The 20,613-nt window shown below is 41.3% G+C and overlaps 1 protein-coding gene across 1 annotated transcript in view; it reads right to left on the bottom strand.

The window, feature by feature from the left end:
- Positions 1-20,613, bottom strand: part of DNAH11 (dynein axonemal heavy chain 11) — a 189,915-nt gene that overhangs the window by 73,205 nt on the left and 96,097 nt on the right. The window contains exons 49-55 of the mRNA XM_066631428.1: positions 19,131-19,370; positions 17,571-17,732; positions 15,719-15,912; positions 13,574-13,736; positions 11,298-11,421; positions 10,165-10,307; positions 8,069-8,230 (exon numbers count right to left, since the gene is read on the bottom strand). Coding sequence (XP_066487525.1) covers positions 8,069-8,230; positions 10,165-10,307; positions 11,298-11,421; positions 13,574-13,736; positions 15,719-15,912; positions 17,571-17,732; positions 19,131-19,370 — 1,188 coding nt within the window. The remainder of the gene's footprint in view (positions 1-8,068; positions 8,231-10,164; positions 10,308-11,297; positions 11,422-13,573; positions 13,737-15,718; positions 15,913-17,570; positions 17,733-19,130; positions 19,371-20,613) is intronic.

The following is a 20,613-nucleotide window of genomic DNA, read 5'->3' as shown; positions in this document are numbered from 1 at the left end:
AACCAATAACCAACAATAACTACTTGTAAATTAGTGTTTTAAATATTCCTAGTACAGTACAATAAGGACCCATACTTAATACTTTGAGGGCAAAAATCCAAAGAATTTTTTAAATGTCTTTGCATGTATGTGCTTGAATTCATACTCAAAATTAGACCTTAATATATTGATTGTCTTTCTGAATGTTCCCATGTATGCAAGCTATAGAAAAAAAGCATTATAGACAGTACCTGTGGTTACATATACAGCATGCTTTTGAACCTTGGATGCACATGTGAACAAATAACCAGAACTGTCAGTTAGTCATGTCTTTGGATTTGGAGATACTGGTTCCAGGCACTGGTTCCTTCCCACTCCTTCTAAATTGCTGACAGCAGCAACCATCTGTTTACAAAACAGATAATCACGTGCAATAGTATGGATATAATCCATTATTCTAGACAAAGATTTCTGGATGGAACCCAAAGGCTTCCTCTTTGCCCTCATTTCTGTAGGTGGTTCCATGCATGCATCAGCATTACAGCTGTGGAACTGCCTCCATGACTTGGAAAGCCCACTCCCATACGAACTATACTGCATTTCCCCCCTCCCCCGTTTTGTGTGGACAAGAACAATGTCCCAGACTTTAAGTGAGATGCAAAAAATGTAGCACTGACATCTTTTTTGGGCTGATGATATCATCCACCTAAATTTCAAGGTTGCCTTGATTTTTACAGAGCATCAGTGAATGCAATGGCGATTGGTTTTGCAAATAATGGGGTTTTACCAATTAGAAGCTGAATGTAGATTCTACTAATGAACTTAATTATATACCTTGAATTTGTTGTCACAAATTTACTGGATGACGCAGCCCATTCACACTAATGACCATTATAGGTGGTCAACTGTCCTTTAACAAATGGAAATAAAGGGTTTCCCCTAGATATCTAAAAACAGTGTGCAGTGGATAAACTCTGTAAAATGAGAGAGACAGTCAATCCTCATTGACTCAACTGAAATGACTGGTAGCTCTAGAAAGGAGTAGGAATTTTCCTTTTTGCTGAGATTTTGTTTAATTTTGGACTAATATCCTCTTAGACCAGCTGCCTCCAAAGTGGAGACTACTGTGCACCAGTAAAGAAATCCCCAGCGTGAATGGAGCTTACTGTTCTGCCTGGGGGCCTCAGCACCACAGATCATACCCGACCTTTGTGCCAGCCAGCTGCACATGCCCAGAAATACAGGTGCAAAGCCAGCTAGGGTGAAAGACTCCAGAAGCGGCTGGTGAGCAATCTGCGGTGTGAATGGGAGGCTCCCCCTCAGAATGGTAAGCACCGTTCATGCTGGAGGGGGATTAGGCAAGGTGCCAGATCTGGCCTGAAGCTGGAGTCTGAAGAACCCTGTCTTACAGCCCAATACTAGGCATGTCTACTCAGAAGTAAATCCCATTAGAGTCAATGGGGCTTACTCCCAGGAAAGTGTGGATAGGATTGGGCTGTAAGACAATGCATTTTGAATTTTTGCTAAACCATTAATTTTCCCCTTTTTATGGCTTTTACAACATCTAATTTATACTTCTCTTTAGAGGCATCAAGCACGTCTTGCCTAATCCTCTGCTTCTCTAGTCACGCAATCCTGCAAATCCTCATGCTATCATCTGTTCACCTTTGCAATAATTGTTCCACACCTCTATTCCTTTCACCACTATTTATTCCTATCACTGTTGCCATTACACTGTTCTGCTGCTTCTTCTGCAGCTAGACTTTGAAGACAACTACTCTTTTGAAGTTAAAAGCAAGAGGGAGAACTAGCATTCCACATACACTTGCCTTAGTACTGAACTGTGCTGAGCAAATTATACGTAGCTTTGCTGCTCCTCTTCTAGCCTCAGAGGAATTAGTATTTAATAAAACATTTAAAAGTATACAACATGGCACAAGAGTTGTGCAAACATTTAAAAGTTGGCACAGCATGGCATATAAGAGTTGTCATGTTCACAGAGCAGTCACATTTGCAATAGATATACTAGCCCAGGACAGATGTCGTTTTTCCCAGCAACAAATTATTATGGTGCTTGATTCACAGAACTGATCTCTGAAAATTCCCAACTGCTTTCTGTCCTGTGCTTTCTTTGATTAGCATGCATCTCTACCCAAAGAGGCTTATGCAAGACAGAAGCAATGAGTTAGGGAAGAAAAAAAAATCTGCATTTACTGAACTGTATCACAATTATGCTAAAGAAATAATCTGCAAAGGTCCTGTATAGCTTTTCTGGTCTTACTCTTGTAGCTTCTTAGATACATACCCTTTCAGGTCTGTCAGTTCTCTTAACTAGGTGCAGGTATATGCACCATACAAACAGTTTCGCTTAAAACATTCCACTTGTTTTATCAATTCACTAAAGCCCCTTGAACTTCTCCCACTCCTGGTAATACTCATCTAGGTTTCTACTTCCATAGGGTGGGCTAGAATCTGACTATATGACTTAAAGAGGTTCTTTAATATAAGAGAAAGTTTAAAAAATGCTATATACAACCCCAAAAGTACAGTACTCCATGGAAACATATTTTGAAATAAAATACTTTGTATTTATCATGCTAAACTTTGCAGTTTCTGCTGCAGGACTCTAACTTGGTTACCCCTCTAGAACCTGTTACCATTCCAAACATACTTTATACTGATCAGTGGTCAGACCACTGATCCACCTAACTCAGGGGTGCTCACACTTTTTTGGCTCGAGAGCTACTTTGAAACCCAGCAAGGCCCAGAGATCTACCAGAGTTTTTTTTACAATGTTCGCGCCATCATAACATATAACATTTATGTGTACAATGTATGTTGGTGTACCTTGAGCCCCACTGAGTATAACAGGACTTACTCCTGAGTAGACATGCCTAGGATTAGGCTGTGAGGCTGCAATCCTAGCCACACTTACCTGGGAGTAAGCCCCATTGAGTACAATGGGCCTTACTCCCGGTGTTTCCTCCCAGAGGCACCTGAAGGGGGGGGTCGGCACTCCGCGATCTACTCATTTTGCCTCGCGATCTACCGGTAGATCGCGATCCACCTATTGAGCACCCATGACCTAACTCAATAATAGTGACTCTACAGTTTCAGAACAGGGTCTTTTTCAACCTACCTGTAGACTGAACTTGGGGCCTTTCTGCAAGCAAAACATGCACTCTGCTACTAAGCTACAGACCCCCTCTAGCACCTGAAGAGATACAATTAGAATTAATTCTACCATCTTATTTCTTCTTGTTTGACTGCATGTGCAGATCCAGCCTAACACGTCTAATATTCTTTGGATAGCTTTCAAAGCCGGCTGGTACAAACTCTTCCTTCAAGCACATCAACAAACAGCTAATGTAAATGTCAACTGGTGAAGTAACATATTTTGTCAAAAGAAATTATTTTGTTTTGAATGCATTTTACAGAAGATAAAAATAGGGACAGCCATCCTATCATCAGTGACTATGTGGAAGAAAGTCCGCTCTTCTTTTTTCAAACATTCACCTAATGCAAAGTTTCCTGAAATAAGATAACTGTTTCACTATAGCAGGGACAGAGCTGCTTGGGCTTCTGCGAGCTACTTTTTGCCAGAGAAGCTTGCAAAAAGGTAGCTGGATGAAATGGCAACTTGTGGATGCATTGTCTACCACCAAGTGGCAACTTGGGGAGGCAGAGCCAACTGCAAAATGGCATCTTAAAATGCAATAAGTGCAATAATGTACAGTTTTGGTTGGCAGTACAATAATTAACATTTTTGTTTTTACACGTTCTCTCTCTCTCTTTCTCTCTCTCTCTCTCTCTCAGAAACAAACAAACAAAACCACCTAAGACTGCAATCCTATACACACTTTTCTGGGAGTGAGCCACACTGAACACATTGGGACATACTTTTTAGTAGACATGCATAGGATTGTGTTGTGTAAATGCACTACTGCTGGATATACTGTATTCCACTTATGCTCCAAGTAAGGCTGGGCTGAGATTTGAATTTATGTTCCAGGAGCCAGGGAGTTAACAAGCAACAAATTCAAGCCACAAAAGTGAGGGGGGAATCTGGAGGTTTGGCAGTGACTATGGATTATTATTGGAACTACCATGAGCTCAAGAATGACCTTCTGCCTGTATCTACATTAGAAAATCAAGGGAAGCCTTGTGTGCGTGTATGTGAATGTGCACACGCACCAGTGCTAGAGGTGGAGAAACTGCAGGTGATTTGTGCACAATTAGCTCTTCCGAACTTAAATGAATCAAGGCGTGTGAAAAGCAGAGAGGCAAAATATACGATGGCTGATTTAAGTATTGCTGGGTGGGGAGGACCTGTTGCAAGGCATGTCCACAGAATTGTTAAATATGAGAAATAAAAACATGAGATTGTTAGTGGTAAAGAGAGTGGTAAAAACAATGGAACCTTGACTTAATTTTAATTTTCTCTTAGATGGTGAAAACGTCTTATTTTTATAATTAATACCAATCAATAATTACAGTTAAACTGAAATAGCTCTCAGTGTAGCAGTTTCAGATAAATGCTATAATAGTAACTGATTTTAAATTATATATAATTTCCTTTAAAGCAATGAGAGTTTGATTCATAATTTTATTCTACATTCTTGTACGTATGCCCTAGCATTAAAATGTGTTTAATATAACAATGTACAGATTATCTGTTCAATATCAACAAACATCATTAAGGGTGTCTAAGCATCTCTCTTGAACCAGGAGTCCTACATGATGTGGCAACATACTTGTCGAGTAACTAACTGCAGTGGACAATAATGAGGGATTGAGGGCCCAATCTTATCCAACTTTCCAACACTGGTGCAGTCGCAATGGATAAGGGAACAAATGTTCCTATACCTTGAGGAGGCCTCTGTGACTGCCTCCCCAACACAGGAAGCAGTGCATAACCCATTGGCACAGCAGCACCGGCATGGGAAAACTGGATAGGATTGGGCCCTGAGTCTGCATGTGAAAAGCAACAGAAATAGTGTTTCCCTGACTGCTACTGGTACTAGCTGCACTCCCGAGTTTACTAAAGCATAAACCTTATGGATAGAGGTGTTTGTTTCCAGTGAGATAAGATAAAATTACAGTCTCTTATGGAATATAATGGACAAACTTCTGTGTAAAGTAAACAACACCTTTTCAAACACCTCTACTCATGGCAGTGCAGGGTTGTGGGGGAGCCTGCCTATGCCTGTTCCTTCAGTTTTCTTTACAATTGCAATCATGTCTCCTAGTTCTAAGTAAAGGAGCGGTGAAATTGACTAGACTAGAAGATAAGCTTGTGATCCAGTCAATTTCACTTGTAAAGAAAAAATATTCTCCCCTAGGGAGACATTGTTGAGAGACATGGGGCAGTCTTCTACTTTCTTTTTAAAGAATGTAAACACATATTTAAACAAGTATGTATGCTCCCTTTCATGGGTTGTGCATAAATAAAATAAAAATCTGGGAAATCTCCAAAACCAAATGTGTGGTAAGTCACAGGAAACAGCAGCTCTACAATGCCACCACCAAGGATCTGAAGATCAATCACCTGCACACTGCCTGGTACACAAAATAAGGCAAGTCTCTCCATGGCCAGTAGATGTCATTGGTCACTCTTTCTTAGTAACACAAATGCTGTTTTATTGCTAAGTATTGACAGCACATGAAGTAAAGGAATGCAAGCGGTAATTTAGGAGAAGTGCTAAAAAGGGAGCCCCTCCCCTTCTGTCCTGTTGTGTTCAAATCATTCTGCATTGTCACTTTTAGGGACAATGCAAGTGCTAGACAGTATCACCCTTTCTCACAAAAAGGGACTCTATTAATCTGGCCACTAAAATTGGCTTCTTGTTAACGGGAATGTTATTTACTGAGCACAGAACAGGTTACCAATTTATGGAAGCTTAAGCCTCTTATATCTGCCTACTGATGTACAGTAAATCCAACGTGTACGCTTATCTAAGATGTTGTACCTAATATTAAAACCAGACCTTTATTGCTTCCCTTTATCAGATTTTAACAATGTTTGGCTGCTATGAAGTTCTCTTTTTATAATAGAGCATAACAGAAAATTGCTCCAGGCAACTGCCTTCAAATCCCAAGCTTCTTATCATTACCACTTCCTTACATAACTTGATAGCGTCACAGAAAAGAGATAGAGGGCTGGTGCAGCATAGTCACTAACAACTCAATCTTAAACTGGCACCTGCTAGGGGGATGGACAAACATGCTGTTGCAAATGTGCCATTAGGCACATTTCGACTGTGCAGAGAGGCCAATGCCACCAGTGAGAAGTCTGTGCCGGCGTTGGAGTAACACCTGCCAATGGGTAAGTCCTGTGCTAGGTGGCAGGAAGGTAGGGGAGGGTGGAACAGGGCAGGGGAGTGGGTGTTTCAGAACAAGGGGAGGGTACGGAGGAGGGTGGTTCAGGTCTGAGAGGAGGCAGGGGAGGTGGAGAAGACCTTTGCTCCATCCTAACCACCATCCCAGGCCTGAAAGCCATTCACGGGGCTACTCAGTTCTGTGCCAGTGATTTAGTTGGTGTGGATACAAAGAGACCCATAGAGGCTGCTGAGGCTTGTTGTGGGGTAAGCTGCTTCTTTGCACATGCAGGATGTGGCAGCTGCCATTTTCAGTGCCACTATATTGTCGCATGGGCAGTCTGGTTAGGACTGGACTGTTAAGACTGCAATCCTATACACACTTATACACAGGGAGTAAGTCCCATTGAACACAGTAGCGTTTACTTCTGAATAGCTATGAACAGAATTGCACTGTAAGAGTCTGAGCTGTGAAACACAACTGCCCCAGTTTGAATCTCACCTCTGCCATGAACTTGCTAGGTGGCCTTAGGCAAACTGCTTCCTTTTATTCTCACCTGCCCAGCTGCAACATGGAAAGAATAATAATACTTGCTTACCCTGCAAATTTATTGTATAAGGGCAGCTCCAAGATAATACTCAAGAAGTACTTTGCACACTCAGGTAATGCCTTACAAATACTAAAGTTACAATTCAGTACACATTTATATGAGAGTAAGCCCCACTGAACTCAATGGGGCTTATTTCTGCATGAGTACACATGCAAGTGTACTCATGCAAAAGTACACTGTACTTGGACTGCACTGTATTATTACTATATACTAGCTGCTATGTCAAACAAAAAGATTGGTATCATAGCCAGAACCAAGGATTCATTTCTTTTACTTTTCCTAAAACTAAATTCATTTATAAATGAATTGTATATCACCATTTTCTATTGAATATCACCATTTTCTTTTGTTTTCAGTGTTTTCACAAGAGTTGTTGAACCTATGCAGCAGAAAGTCCTTCAGCAGCAAAAACTGAATGTTCTGTCACATCAGTCTCTATAGGTGGCACCAGTACTGGTGTCAGGTCATTAATATTTTTCTTTCCTGAATGGTTAATCATTTTGATGTAAATCTTGACCTTTCCTGATCAAAGTTGATGTGGGGGGGGGGGGCAGAGTGACCAGATACAATGGAGGACACAGTATCTATGCAATTATTAAGGGCTGATTCTGATCTACTCTTTCCTATTTGCATCTTGCAAATTTCTGCAAGCAAAGAAAGTGTTCTGAATTCAGACTCCATGTTTTTATCTGCTGACTAAAAGTTGTGTGTAGCATTCTACCTTTCCAGAAACGTAAAGAGTGAAAAACCTTGTTACATAATTCAAGTTATGTAAGAGAATAGTAATGCTCCATATTTCTGATTATGCAAGTACATTTGTCTACTTTTACAGAAAGACAAAGTTCCTGATGTGGGACAATTCCATTTCAGAAGGAGTTTTAATAGCTCATGGTTATTAGGATCCTTTAGAATAAATTGTATTTCATGCTTTTCTTTTTAAATGTTTTGGACTCTTCCTATTCTAATCTCTCTAAATTGTGTTAAAGAAATTTGGTTGTACCGCATCACAGGAATATAGCTACCACAGTGAACTTTGCAACCTGAAATGAAGACAAACATGTGAAGAAACAAAAAGGACTTTTTTCCCAGCTTGTTTCATTATTGATCTTCCAGAAAGCTGGGTTGCTTTTGCATATGATTGACGAGCTTGAAACTCTGTACCTTAATCCCAGGCGTCTCCTCAATGAACCTCCTGCTGACGGACTGCAGGGCCTCCTGCGGCCACTCATGAAACCAGTCAATAGCTGTGCAGTTAACTATGGCTGGGAACTTCCGAGCTCTAACTCTCAATGTGGAACCGACAGGAGAGAAACACAAAATGATCTGTACAGATGAGGAGAGGAGAGAGAAAGAGAGGGTGAAGCATTACATAGTGATCAAAGAGAGGAATGCAGTCAACTGTGGTGGCAGTGAGCCATTGCAATCAGGCTCACAAATGAAAATGCAATCTACCTAGCAGCTAATGAATTTAGTCAAATTAGGACTTTTGCATCTAGCAAATAGTGTTTTGTTCACTTGCACTGTGCTTTGTGTTTCGTGCTTCCCCAAACTCTGCCTACTTGAGGGTCACCAACCCGCCCAGTCCAGTATCACTTAATGAGCCTCATAGGCATTAATCAGCAATACAAAATCTTAACAGCAAAATTCAGCGAGTCTTGGAAGCAACTACTTTGATATTGTACCATTTCCAGAGTTCTTTGGGACTATACAGGATTTATTAACTGTGATTGAAACTATTTGAAACATCATATCTATTCCTGTTTGGGTGTAATTTGATGCAATACTACTGCAATTCCTCAAGGATTCTCATTGAAAGAAGAAAATCCCAGGAGACTAGATAAATACCGAGCTATTTTAAAATAACAATCCACTTAAATTATGCTTAGGTATGAGGTACAACCTTGACCCTAAACACACTTCCTTGGAAGCAAGCGTCTTTGATTTTAATAGATCTTATTACCCAATAAGTATGTTTAGAACTGCACCCCTATATTACAGCAGACCTTCTCCCCTTCCATCATGCTACATGTTATCTTGCAGATGTTTTCCAGTGTGTTAACTAATACCTTCTACAGTACATGGTCTCTACTTTGGAGCCCTTTAAAGTCTGAATTGATACTTCCCATAGCTGCCTCTGGAAGTACTAATTTTGCACAGTAGGGCACCTGCACAGCAATAGCAAGACAAGGAGCATTTTGAATGCAGTTTTTAAAAAGCTGTTAGAAATAATGAAGTCATGGGTGAAATCAGAGACAGGATCAAAGAGGATGGAAGGAAAAGAAGCTGTTTCAGGAAAAAGTATAAGCCACAATTTACATTTTTCCTAAGGGCACTGGCCGCCACCAAATCAAAGAGATGGAGGCAAAAATTTCCTCTGTACACACCCTTAACAGCATTTCAATTGTCTGCTTGAAACTACAATGTAACATTGTAGGACAACTCAGGGAGCACTGTAGGCCAGGGGTAGAGCATGTGCTTTGCATGCAGAAGGTTCCAGGTTGAATACCTGGAATTCTGAAGTAGAGCTGGGAGGGCAAGGCCCTGCCCACTGGGTACTAAGGGGGGCACAGGGGTTCACCGCCCTGGGTACCACACCTTGAGGGGTGCCAACCCGCACCCCAATGGCAGATCCTGAAGCACAGCAGGTCCACCTGCCATTTCTCCCTGACCATGGCACAGGGGGGATCCAGGAGAAGGTACTGTGATATGCCTCTGGATGCCAGTTGCAAAGGAGCAACGTCAGGAAGGAAGTATGCTTGTGGAATTCCCCAGAGGCAAATAGTGGGCCTTTGTGGGAAACAGGATGCTGGTCTTAACTGGCTTTTGACCTGATTCACCAGGTCACTTATGTTCAGATCTTATGAAGAGATGCTAAATGCACAGGACATACTGAATTATCCCTGAAATGGGCATGGGCAATATGTTCAGTGAAACACACAGGAGCTATAGTCCAGATGGGATAATTTGGTTGTATGCAATGTAACTCCACATGTTTACCTGGCAGCTGCCAATGAACAGTTTGTTGGCATGTTGCACAAATTCTGCAGCCTTTTTATAGTGCAACTGATACTTTAAGATGTAAGAAAGAAAAAATAATATGACTTCCAATTTGTTAGACATTACAGGGACAGAAGAGAGAAGTATGGTTTATGTTTTCTAATTCCTATACTGTTGATACTCGTACATTAAAGAATGCAGTTGTACATTATATGAACATGTATTTTCTCCTTTGTAGTTCCAAATATACTGATTCTTACTTTTAGCTGTAGTCGGACTCTGTTTAAAAAGAACTGCCAGCAGTTTTCTCTGGTATCACTAAAACCAAGTCCCCGTATCTCATTCTTAATTCCTGCAATTATACCATCCATATCTTCATCACTGAATAGATCTGGAACTTCTCCTATAAAGGAATCAAGAAAGAACATAAGGGGCTCAGAAGTCCTTGCAATTACAAAATGAACAAAAAGTAAATCATAACTTTCAATCAATGTTACTATGTCGATTGTAAACTTTGAACCAATTTCAGAATTGAGATTTTGAGATTAGATGGGTAGAATTATACTGGTTGAATGGCTATAGCTGTGAATTAATTCAATCCTGTGCTTCTCCCCCCCCCCAAAGTATTTCGCATATTATATACCTTTATATATTCTATTGTTTTTAACGACACTATGAGCCTTTAAGGATGCAATAAACACAAAATTTCTCTGATCTTATATTTTAAGCAACAACGTATTTGCCCCTTAATGAATGTAGCTCCAAAGATGACCTACTTTCTTATGGAAATTGGAAAATAAAATCTTGCTGAAGCACAAATCAGATTTACAGGTTAGGACACCATTATGACTTCCAAAACATGGATTCCTGCAATGACCCAAAGGGCCCATATTATAATAAAATTGTAGTTCTCTGCTTGTGTGGACAATAATGGGAAGAGTGTTGATTACGTGCTTCTTCTCTCCTTTTAAAGGCTATACAGTAATTTAAACAATCACTAATTTGTGAACAATCACTTCTTTATCATGACTGATCAAAAATATACATAGAAACTACTTTCCTCAAATCTCCTGCTGCCATGTTGAAGTCAATGAATCCAGTTACATCACTGGAGGTGAACCAAAATGCAAACATCATCAATGAATGGAACTTATGCCTATGCCTTTCACGACCTTGATATTTGCTTCTGAGAAGCAACATTGCTGATTTTTTTTTTAAAGCAAACTAGGCACAAAAGTGAACTTAGCAGGGCTAATATGCTTTTTCCCCAAAGGACACCCCACCCACAACAGAAAACATCTCAAAGGCAAATAATCTCCCTTTCAAAGTTCACTGAAACCACAGATCATTTGTCACTGGGAAGATCCTTCAAGAAATGTGTAGGTCTAATCACCTGATGCCAACAAGTCATTAATCAGCACAAGAAAGCGTTCATCTGGAACCTGAGCATCTGTCAGCAAAAACACGGTGGGAATGTTCTTGGCTCCTGACTTGATGTACAGATTGGCAAGATCTACCTGTAAGAAAAGGAGGCCATCATTCATGCTATGTTTAAATGCTGAAAATAAGAAGGGGTGGGAGGGTAACATCGTGAAAATGCATGGAACCCAGAGAGCAACACACGGGTGCTTTGCATCTTTTCTTCATTTACAAATCCTTAACATGACTCATCCCTTTCCATGGAAATTATTGAAAAATCTGCTTCTGTTTCCCCCCTTTGAGATAACAGATGAAGAGAACTGCAGTGGAAGAGGTTTGCGGAAGGGCATTTGTGCTGCATGGGGTCCTTGTTGCACTGGTGTACCTTGTGGTATGCTGGCATTAAATAATAATAATAATTAACATTCTGTTCACAGAAAGTATTTCATTGTGTTTCACTTTACAATCAAATCACTTTACAGTGGAATCTCTGTAGCAAAACAAAGTTCGCCATACAATGAGTTATTCACTTTATGGTTGTGAATAACATGATGGCCACCAATAGGACCTTGAGGGTGACAGATAAGTCAGTCAGAAATGAGAATGCAAGTGTTTGGCAGTATCTCTGACAATAGCTGCATTTTTAACATCAGAGTTAGTGGAGGCCAGATCTACCTCTCGCTTTGAGTGGCCAGTAGCTCTGGTCTCCACCAGGGGATCTCAAGGTGAACGCTAGGTTTACCCATGGCTTTGAGGGGCCTGACCCTCAAATGGTAAGTAGGGTAAATAAATACCCTAAGTATGCTCACTGTACACTCATTTTATCTTCAGGAATAATACAAAAAAATATGCCAAAAGAGGGAAACGTGTTACATTTATGCAAATCTTTGTGCATTAGGTTCCTCAAACCAATGCTTATTGTCAGAATGTGTCTTTCACTGGTTCCCTTTAAAATATTCTTGCAGTGCTCTGAGAACTACTTACCTATGTATGTGGATCGCATGTGCCTGGGAGAATGTTTAAATGACACCACCAAGTGGGTGGGCCACAGGGCCAATTACATGGGTTCTTTCCATAGAGTTTGGGGTGCAACCAATCTCACAGGTCTTTCCTACGTAATTAGCATACCTCCTGTACTGGTGGCATCATGATTATGCAATAAAGACCCATGCCATTAGCCAACATTTAGATGCAGCCCCTAGGAAAATGTTTAAAGAGAACCTAAAGGTCAAAATAAACATTTTGTTATAGTTTGCCCCTGGCAACTACATGTGCATCAGGACGGCAAGGTAGGGGCTTTAACCCATTGCCCCTGACATGATACTGATCCCAGATAGATACTCTGCAACTGCTATTTGTGCTGGGAGAGAAGCTGCCATTGGTGCCAAGTCCCTCTTCTCTTGTTATGGTCTGAATTCAGACTGGGGCCCCTCTGCTGCTGATATTTACAACTGCTCAAAATAACCTTAAACGTGCCAAGGACAAACTATGAACTGGATTTAATGCATAGTTTTGCCCATTTAACATAACGCAGTGTGGTAGGAATGGGGAACTGCTACTCTTCTCTGAGATTTAAAAGCAATGAAAAGATAGTTTATGAAAATGGGAGACAAATACCCCTCTTGCCTATTCATCTCTGACAAAAATGCAATCAGGAAACTACACCAAGAAATATGGTGTAAGTTTTGTTTTTTTTAAATTAGGGTACAAGACAAAGTTTGTTTCTCATGCCAAAGAAGTAAAACTGCAAAGTTTTAAAAACAAGCATGACAGCCACCAGACGAAACAGACAAGCATAACATTAAAAGATATGATCTGATAGGAAATGACTGCACTGAAAGTTGAGTGGTATGCTATCTCTGCCTCTAGGTGATACCCTTCTACTGCCATCACCAGACCTTTGTAGTTGGAGATTTATGCCACTTGTCAGGGTATTTTTCCACCCTTTACAGTTCTGGCACTACATTTCTGACCTGTTCTGCCTAAATAATATAGCAAGCAGATCCAAGAGATTTATAAGTACTATGTCCCCAAATGTGAGGGGGAGGGGCATCTTCTGGTGAAGAACACCAAAGGTGGCAGGAATTAACACTTACCTGCTTTGTGCACTCAAGGCACCACTTGATATATGCAGAAAGAACTCAAACCACCCATAAAGTATGCAACAGCTTCACTACAACTCAATTTCAAATAGCATAGTTTCAAGTCTAGCAGTTCTCAGGAGAATTATGTAATAATCGTTATGTTTACCCTGAGGTCCTGAATCCCGTAGCCTTTCTTCAGTGTAATTTGAAATACTTCAAGGGAGCCAATATATGCAGCTAGTCTTGATAAGCTTTGTTTTCCACTCCCACCCACTCCAATCAAAAGTGCATAACCACGAGGGGACTCCAGTATTCGACTAATACGACACCTAATGACAAAAATAAAGCAAGAATTTATAGCTGCAAAATAATACAGCAACTCCCATCTCGGTAGTGGTGCAACCAATTTGCACAAGACTGACTATCTGCAATTTACTTCAGTGGTCACTAGATGTGAGCACAATGTGTCATGATCAAAATAGATTAAGACTGTCACCTGATAGTTCTATAATTGCAAAACCTGGAGAATAGAGCTGGAAGATTAACACCATTGCAAATTATCCATATCCAAGAGGGATCTCTGTTGAATCAGGGTCAGCATATGTAGGAACTATTTCATTCCTTAATTTTTAGCCGGGGCGGGGGGGGGGATAGTTTTGATAAAATAGTTAAGAGGATGGTTGTACTTGGGAGAAAATGTCACTAGTTTCATTTTCAGAGTCTAGTACTTCTTATGTCACTAAAGAAAAGCTATGTACAGAAGCTATGGAAACTACTTTAGTAAAATTACAGCTGTCACGTAAGACTACCTTATTGTTTACTTACACAATATGCTTAAGAGTTATTTCAAACAGTGGCAGCAACCAAAACGCACCAGGTCAGCCTGACCCAAGGTGCAATGGTGAGATAAAATGTAGGTGAAGCAGTCTTTGATTATCTCTGGTATAGTTTCCAAGGGCTGGCAAGCAAACCCCATTATAACGCTATGATTCAAGAAAACTTTCTCAAAGAATCTCTCTTTCATCTCTTAACTACTCTTATTGAAAATTGGCACAAGTATTCTTAACAACAACAGTAGCAGCAGCAATATGCAGTGTGTGCCTAATGTACCTGAGTACAGGGAATAAAACCTTATAAACCACCTAGGAAATTGCCTTATACAGTTGTGTGTCACTTTGTGACAGGGATGCAGACTGGCACCCCCATCACCAAACAAGGCCTGGTGCTATACGAAGCCTCCAAAGGAGGGGAAGCTGCACTCTCCTCTCCTCCGGAGGCTCAGAATGCCTGAATAGCATGAGAGGCGGAACTTCAGATTTCCTGAGGAAACTGGAAGTTGCATCTCTTGAGCAACTGCAGCACTCTGAACCACGCAGATGTGCACTGCATCTGTGAGCTCATAAAAGTCTCTGGAGGCAAGGGGAGCAGAGTTTTGGAGCCTCAGCTTCGGAGGCTTGGGGGATGTACAGGGATATGTGGCCCATCACTGGCTGGAGTGTCGCAATGCGGCACTCACCTGTACAGTGATCCCTCAGTTTCCATGGGGGATCCATTCCAGGACCACCACCACCATGGATACAGAATTCTGCAGATAATGAAATCGGGGGGGGGGGGAGCTATGCTTTGCAAACTGCAAAGTACCTTCCATTCATGTCTGGGAGACCTTCTGAGGTGTGAGTTTTTCAGCCAACTGGAAATGTCTTTCAGAAGTGCCCAGGAGGCCTTCTGTGGAGGCCTTCTGGAAGGCACTTCCAGTCATGTTTGGGAGGTCCTCTGAGACCCTCTAACGGTGGACTCAGGATCCGGAGATATTCAAATTTGCAGGTGCCGAGTCCACAGATAAGGAGGGACCACTGTACTATCATTGATTCATCTAGCTCAGTACTGTCCACGCATACAGTAGCTTTCCAGGGTTTCAAGTAAAAGTATTTTCCAGTTCTATTTGGCAATGCCAGAACTGAACTGTGGACTTTCTGCATGCAAAGCAGGTGCTCTTCCAATGAGCTATGATCCTTCCCCAGACGCCAAGTAGGCTGCTTGTACTATCGCCATAGTATAAAAACAGGGGTCTGAAGTTGAGAGATAGTTTGCCAAAAGCTACCCTGTGAGTTCCTTGCTGAGGTATGATTTGAACCAGGGCCTGCTAGGCTTACAAGACATTCTCTTAAATGCTGTTACAGCAGTTTTTTCTGAATGCTAGCTCTACAGCAGCTTGTGCTCCTTGATCTACTGTATACAGCAAAACAGACAATTCCAAACCTGAATGTGCATATTTAGTTCTAACACAGGCCATTATCAAACATTTACTTACACGTGTTGTATGGCATCCTCAAATAAAACTAAGTTCATAGAAGCGTTCAGTTCGTTGTAGTTGTCTAGAGCTTCCACAAGTGTCTTTCTCAGCATTTCCCAATTATTGACAGGCATGTAGTTAGGGTCTGCCACACCATTTGCAAAATGACAGTAAATAAGAGGTTGCTGAAGAAGAATGTGATCTTCCACACCCTAGCAAGTTGGCAACATAAAATCAAAACAAGAGACTCCTTTTTAGAACTCGCAACTGCATTGCATTTTATCCTGCCTCAAGTGCTCAGTAGGCCTTGCCTACTGCCAGAACTAGGGATGGTTAAATGAATTCCTCAGTTCACAAGGTAACTTTACACATGCACTATGGGAAAACTCAAAAAAGAGGAACTAGACATTAGGCTGGCAACTGTATGGTAGCAACCTTGGGTTTCCTGAGATGGGGATGTGGAGGAAGGAGCACACACAGGGAATAAGTTGATGGGGAAAAGGTAGTGCTTAAACCACCATCCCCTACAAACACACACTGACTCTCCCCTGCATATGCCCCTCTCAAATTCAACCAAATTGAATGTACTAATTAACAACAACTTCATTTGCCTTGCAACATACTTTCAAATCCAAGACCAAACCTCCAATATTCTAGGGCAGGGGTGTCCAAAGTTTTTGGCAGGAGGGCCACATCAGCTCTCTACACTGTGTCGGGGGCCGGGGAAAAAAAGAATTAGTTTACATTTAAACTTTGAATAAATTTACATAAGTTTACATAAATGAATATATTAAAGACGAACTTATATGAATGAATGAAGGGCTTCCAATAGCTCAGGGCCAATAAAAGGCCTTGCACAAAGCAAGGCTGGCCTTTCCTTTGCTGCCGCTACTGCATCACAGAAACAGCAAGAAGTGGAGGGAGCCCTCATCCCACAGCTCACACGAGAGGTCAAACAGTCACCCTCACACTGCGAGCAGTTGCGTTGGGCCAGTGCGGGCTCCAACAAATCTCTGGAGGGCCAGAGGCTCATGGAGACTGGGGGCTTCCTGAGGGCTGCATTGAGAGGCCTTGAGGGCCACATGTGGCCCCAGGGCCAGGGTTTGGGCACCCCGTTCTAGGGTCTCCCATTCTACGTATTCTTTGGTATGCATCTAGTTGCCCTTTCCAAATCCATTCTGTCTTGTAAGTGCACAATATGGGTTCCTATTACCTTTACTCATGGACTAGCCAGGCAGCCAGAGTCTTAAATGTAGAACTATGTTTAGTAAAGACCACAAGTTCAGACAGCATTGATTTAGCAATGAAATGGGCAAAAACCACATTAGGGGAGTAAATAAACTTTAGTACTGTGCCCCCTGCTGTGGTTTTGATTCCAATTGTGTGTCCACTTGTGCTATTTTTAATGGAAAAAGGCTTCCATTGAAAGCAGACGCTTCCTTTTCATTAAAAGTAGCACACCAGGGGAAAGGATGTAATTGGGATCTAGATGAAGTTTGGGGCAAAGCACTATAAGTTCCCCTACCCCAAGCATGGTTTTAGCCCATTTCTTATCCTTCAGGCATGCTATTTACTAAACAAAAACCAGAAGACTAATTTCCATGTTTAGGTTATGGCTGCTTTGATATTTAGGAGAGCATGAGTTTAGGATCTTAAAAGAACCTCTCTCAATGAAACCCATCACTGTTTTCCTTTATTATAATATAACACAGAAAGTCAAATATATGCTGTGTCAGGGCTCTTACTAGTCATAATTTCAGCTATGCTGGTTTCCAAAGGCTCTTTGGAGATTCTTGTTGCTGCAATAGATAGTTTGCAGATCGTCAGTGTGGTGCAGTAGCAGATAAATACAACCAGTCTACAGCCTTACCTCAAAATATTTATGTGCAGTGTCTATCAACTTTTTATGAAAGAAATTAGAATCTTTTGTTTCCACCAATTTGTCTCCATAAACACGTGAAGATTCATGAAGCCACAGGCAGACGAGATAATCTGGATGCTTTAGACACTCTGGTTTAGCAAACAGAATTCCCTAAAAATGTAACACCAAGGGTATGTTTAAAACAACAACAAAAAACTGTTGTTTGGTATAGGGACACTGCAGCAAGCAAGAGATACAAAATACATGAACGCATATCAAGACCTTCATTTCTAATAAGTGCCAAGGATCAAAACCACATGGAACTTTCTGATAGAGAGATGTTCTTCTCCCTATCACACAACACCAGAACCAAGGGCCATCCACTAAAATTGAGTTTTGGGAAAGTTAGAAAAAGACCAAAAAAAATTTATTTGCCCAACGTGCAGTTAGTCTATGGATCTCCTTGTCACAGGATGTGGTTATGGCATCTGGCCTAGATGCCTTTAAAGATTAGCAGATTTCTAGAAGAAAAGTCCATCATGGGTTGCAAACCTTGATTATTACGTGCAACCTCTTGGTTTGAGAAGTAGGCTACCTCAGAATGCCAGGTGCAAAGGAGTGGTACAGGATGCAGGTATCATCTTGTGTGCTCTCTGAGGCACCTGGTGGGCCCCATGAGATACAGCATGCTGGACTAGATGGACATTTGGCCCTTGGCAGATCCAACAGGTCTCTTATGTATTTATGACTTGGAACTCTCTACCTGCCCAAGCTCCAGATATGTTGCGTTGACTTCTGCTTACTTTGTGATGAGAAAAGAGATCAAGCTATGACTAATTACATAATTGGCCCTGGTGGGGCTGACTTAGATTGGACTCCAACAGGGACTTTAACTGTACCTCCACTATGTATCTGATTTGGATTAAGCCATAACCCACACATGCAATTTGCCCGGGGGGGGGGGGGGCACAAAAAACCTTCCACTGGAGCAAATGGAAACTTATTTTCCAAGGCAAACTGCATGTGCATTACAATAAACAAAACACACACATTCACATATTATGTTTAGGCTTGGAAGTCAAACTTTATGCAAGAGAACCACGCATTCTGCATATATACTCATTACAGGGGCAGGAGGTCTGGTCTAGAGGGTAGAGCCTCCATTTGCCTAAAGATAACATCCGCAGGTCACCAGTTTGAGGCCACCAGCACCGTGAATGGTGAGACCTTGAAGCAGCTGACAAGCCTAGCCAAGTTATTCCACCTGCTCTTTGGTGTGAGCGAAGAAGTGTCTTGGCTGCCCTCCATGTGAGAGATGAAGGAGCTGCTTGTCAGCTTGTGTGGGAGGAAACTGGAGGCCAGAATGTGATACCAGATCAGAAAGATCCATCTGAAATGTTGTGGTTCTTGAAAGATAGAACCTTTCTTCAATTGTAAAAATCCCTACGGGGATTTAGAACAGCCTGCCTTTGTAAACCGCCTTGAATAAAGTCTGAGGAGAAATCTGACGACCAAGAAAGGCGGTATATAAATACCTGTAGTAGTAGTCGTAGTAGTAGTATTACAGACCTGAAAGATGTTGGAGAGATCTCGCAGGTTGAAAATATAGTGGAATTTAATAGCTGTGGGGAGAAAGTTCTGAACCATGGTCTGATGAAGCCATATTGCTGCTTGTATCACGGCAGGGCCATGTTTTAACACTGATGGATTAAAGGCATTCTGTTGAAAGTGGAAGTCAAGAATCTTGCTATAGATGGTGTTCAGGGCATCAGTGGATGGAAAGTTCATTGCAAACACAGTGAAATGCCTCTAAAAATATGAGGAAGAAACATGTTTCATCATTTTATGATAAAGATATCAACAGTGAATTGTGAACAGATTTGTGAGTAACTAACGATGTTAACTTGCAGCATAATTGCACATTTGACATAAACATCCATTAACTATTTATTTTTCAAATCTGTGTCAGTGTTGTTCTCAAGGAACATTTTTCCCATGCTCTTATTCACACCAGCTCTAGCTGCAGCAGCAAATGACACCAACTACTTAATATCCAGGCTTCACTAAACGTGAATCTCTGAAAGATCACAAAGACTTCTGGCTCAGGTGTACGGAGGCAGCTTGTGTGTCTCGTCACTTTCTAGACAATGCTTCTCTAGGCTCTTATTTCTGTAGGCAATTTGAGACAACAGAAACAGCTTGTGTCTCAACACATTCCGAAGCAGAAGCATATAATGTTGGCCTCATTATTACGTCCCTAACACAGCCAGAAGTTTACCCCCTTACCTGCTTCATTTAAGCGTTTATGCACACAGGTACATAGCTCCACCCCTCTAACAACAATCTCCCAATTTGGGAATTTGGCTGCAGAGGAATCCAAACCATTCTAATGGCATATACAGTTGCTTTAAAACAGCAGGGTCTGCTTTTTATAGATATATTGGTTAGTTCTGTGTCAAGTAGGAAAGCCAGTGTGCCTATTATGAAAATGCAACAGAGCAAAAGAGCTGTGAACCATGTCCAGAGAACCATGATTTGTTTTAAGTTATAAGTAGATTAGTACTGAACAAGAGCTGATTAACAGAAACTTTTGGATGGGCTGAAAGAGGGGTCATTCACTGTTTCTATTGCACATAATGCCCCAGGGGAACTCTCACTACAGTGCTTGACTACAGTTCCAAAATGAGTCAAAAGTTGAGCTCCAGTTCTTGTTTATGTCATGATTATGTAGAGGGATGGATGGACATGATGGTAGACAGATTTGCACATCTGTCCTTTTAAAAATAATGCAGTTCAGGGAAACGTAATACATTTATGCATATTTTAAGTCACAAAGTTTTGCCAAAGAGCATTTTACACTATAGGTAGGATCTTGATGACTTAACCCAATGGTCTAAGTTGCTATCACCATTACTGGAAGTTTTCCAAATGTAATATGAAGAGCATGTCTAATGAAGTCAGAGCTGAATCCATACTGGACACTGCTGCGCACTGGGAAAGGCATTCCCGGCACGAACAGTGCTTACCGTTCCACAGGGGAGAGTCTCCGGTT

Source organism: Tiliqua scincoides, chromosome 5 (genome assembly GCF_035046505.1).
Source record: "Tiliqua scincoides isolate rTilSci1 chromosome 5, rTilSci1.hap2, whole genome shotgun sequence".
Taxonomy (NCBI): Eukaryota; Metazoa; Chordata; class Lepidosauria; order Squamata; family Scincidae; genus Tiliqua; species Tiliqua scincoides.
Note: the sequence above shows the minus strand (reverse complement) of the source record. Positions and strands in the feature narration are given on the sequence as shown.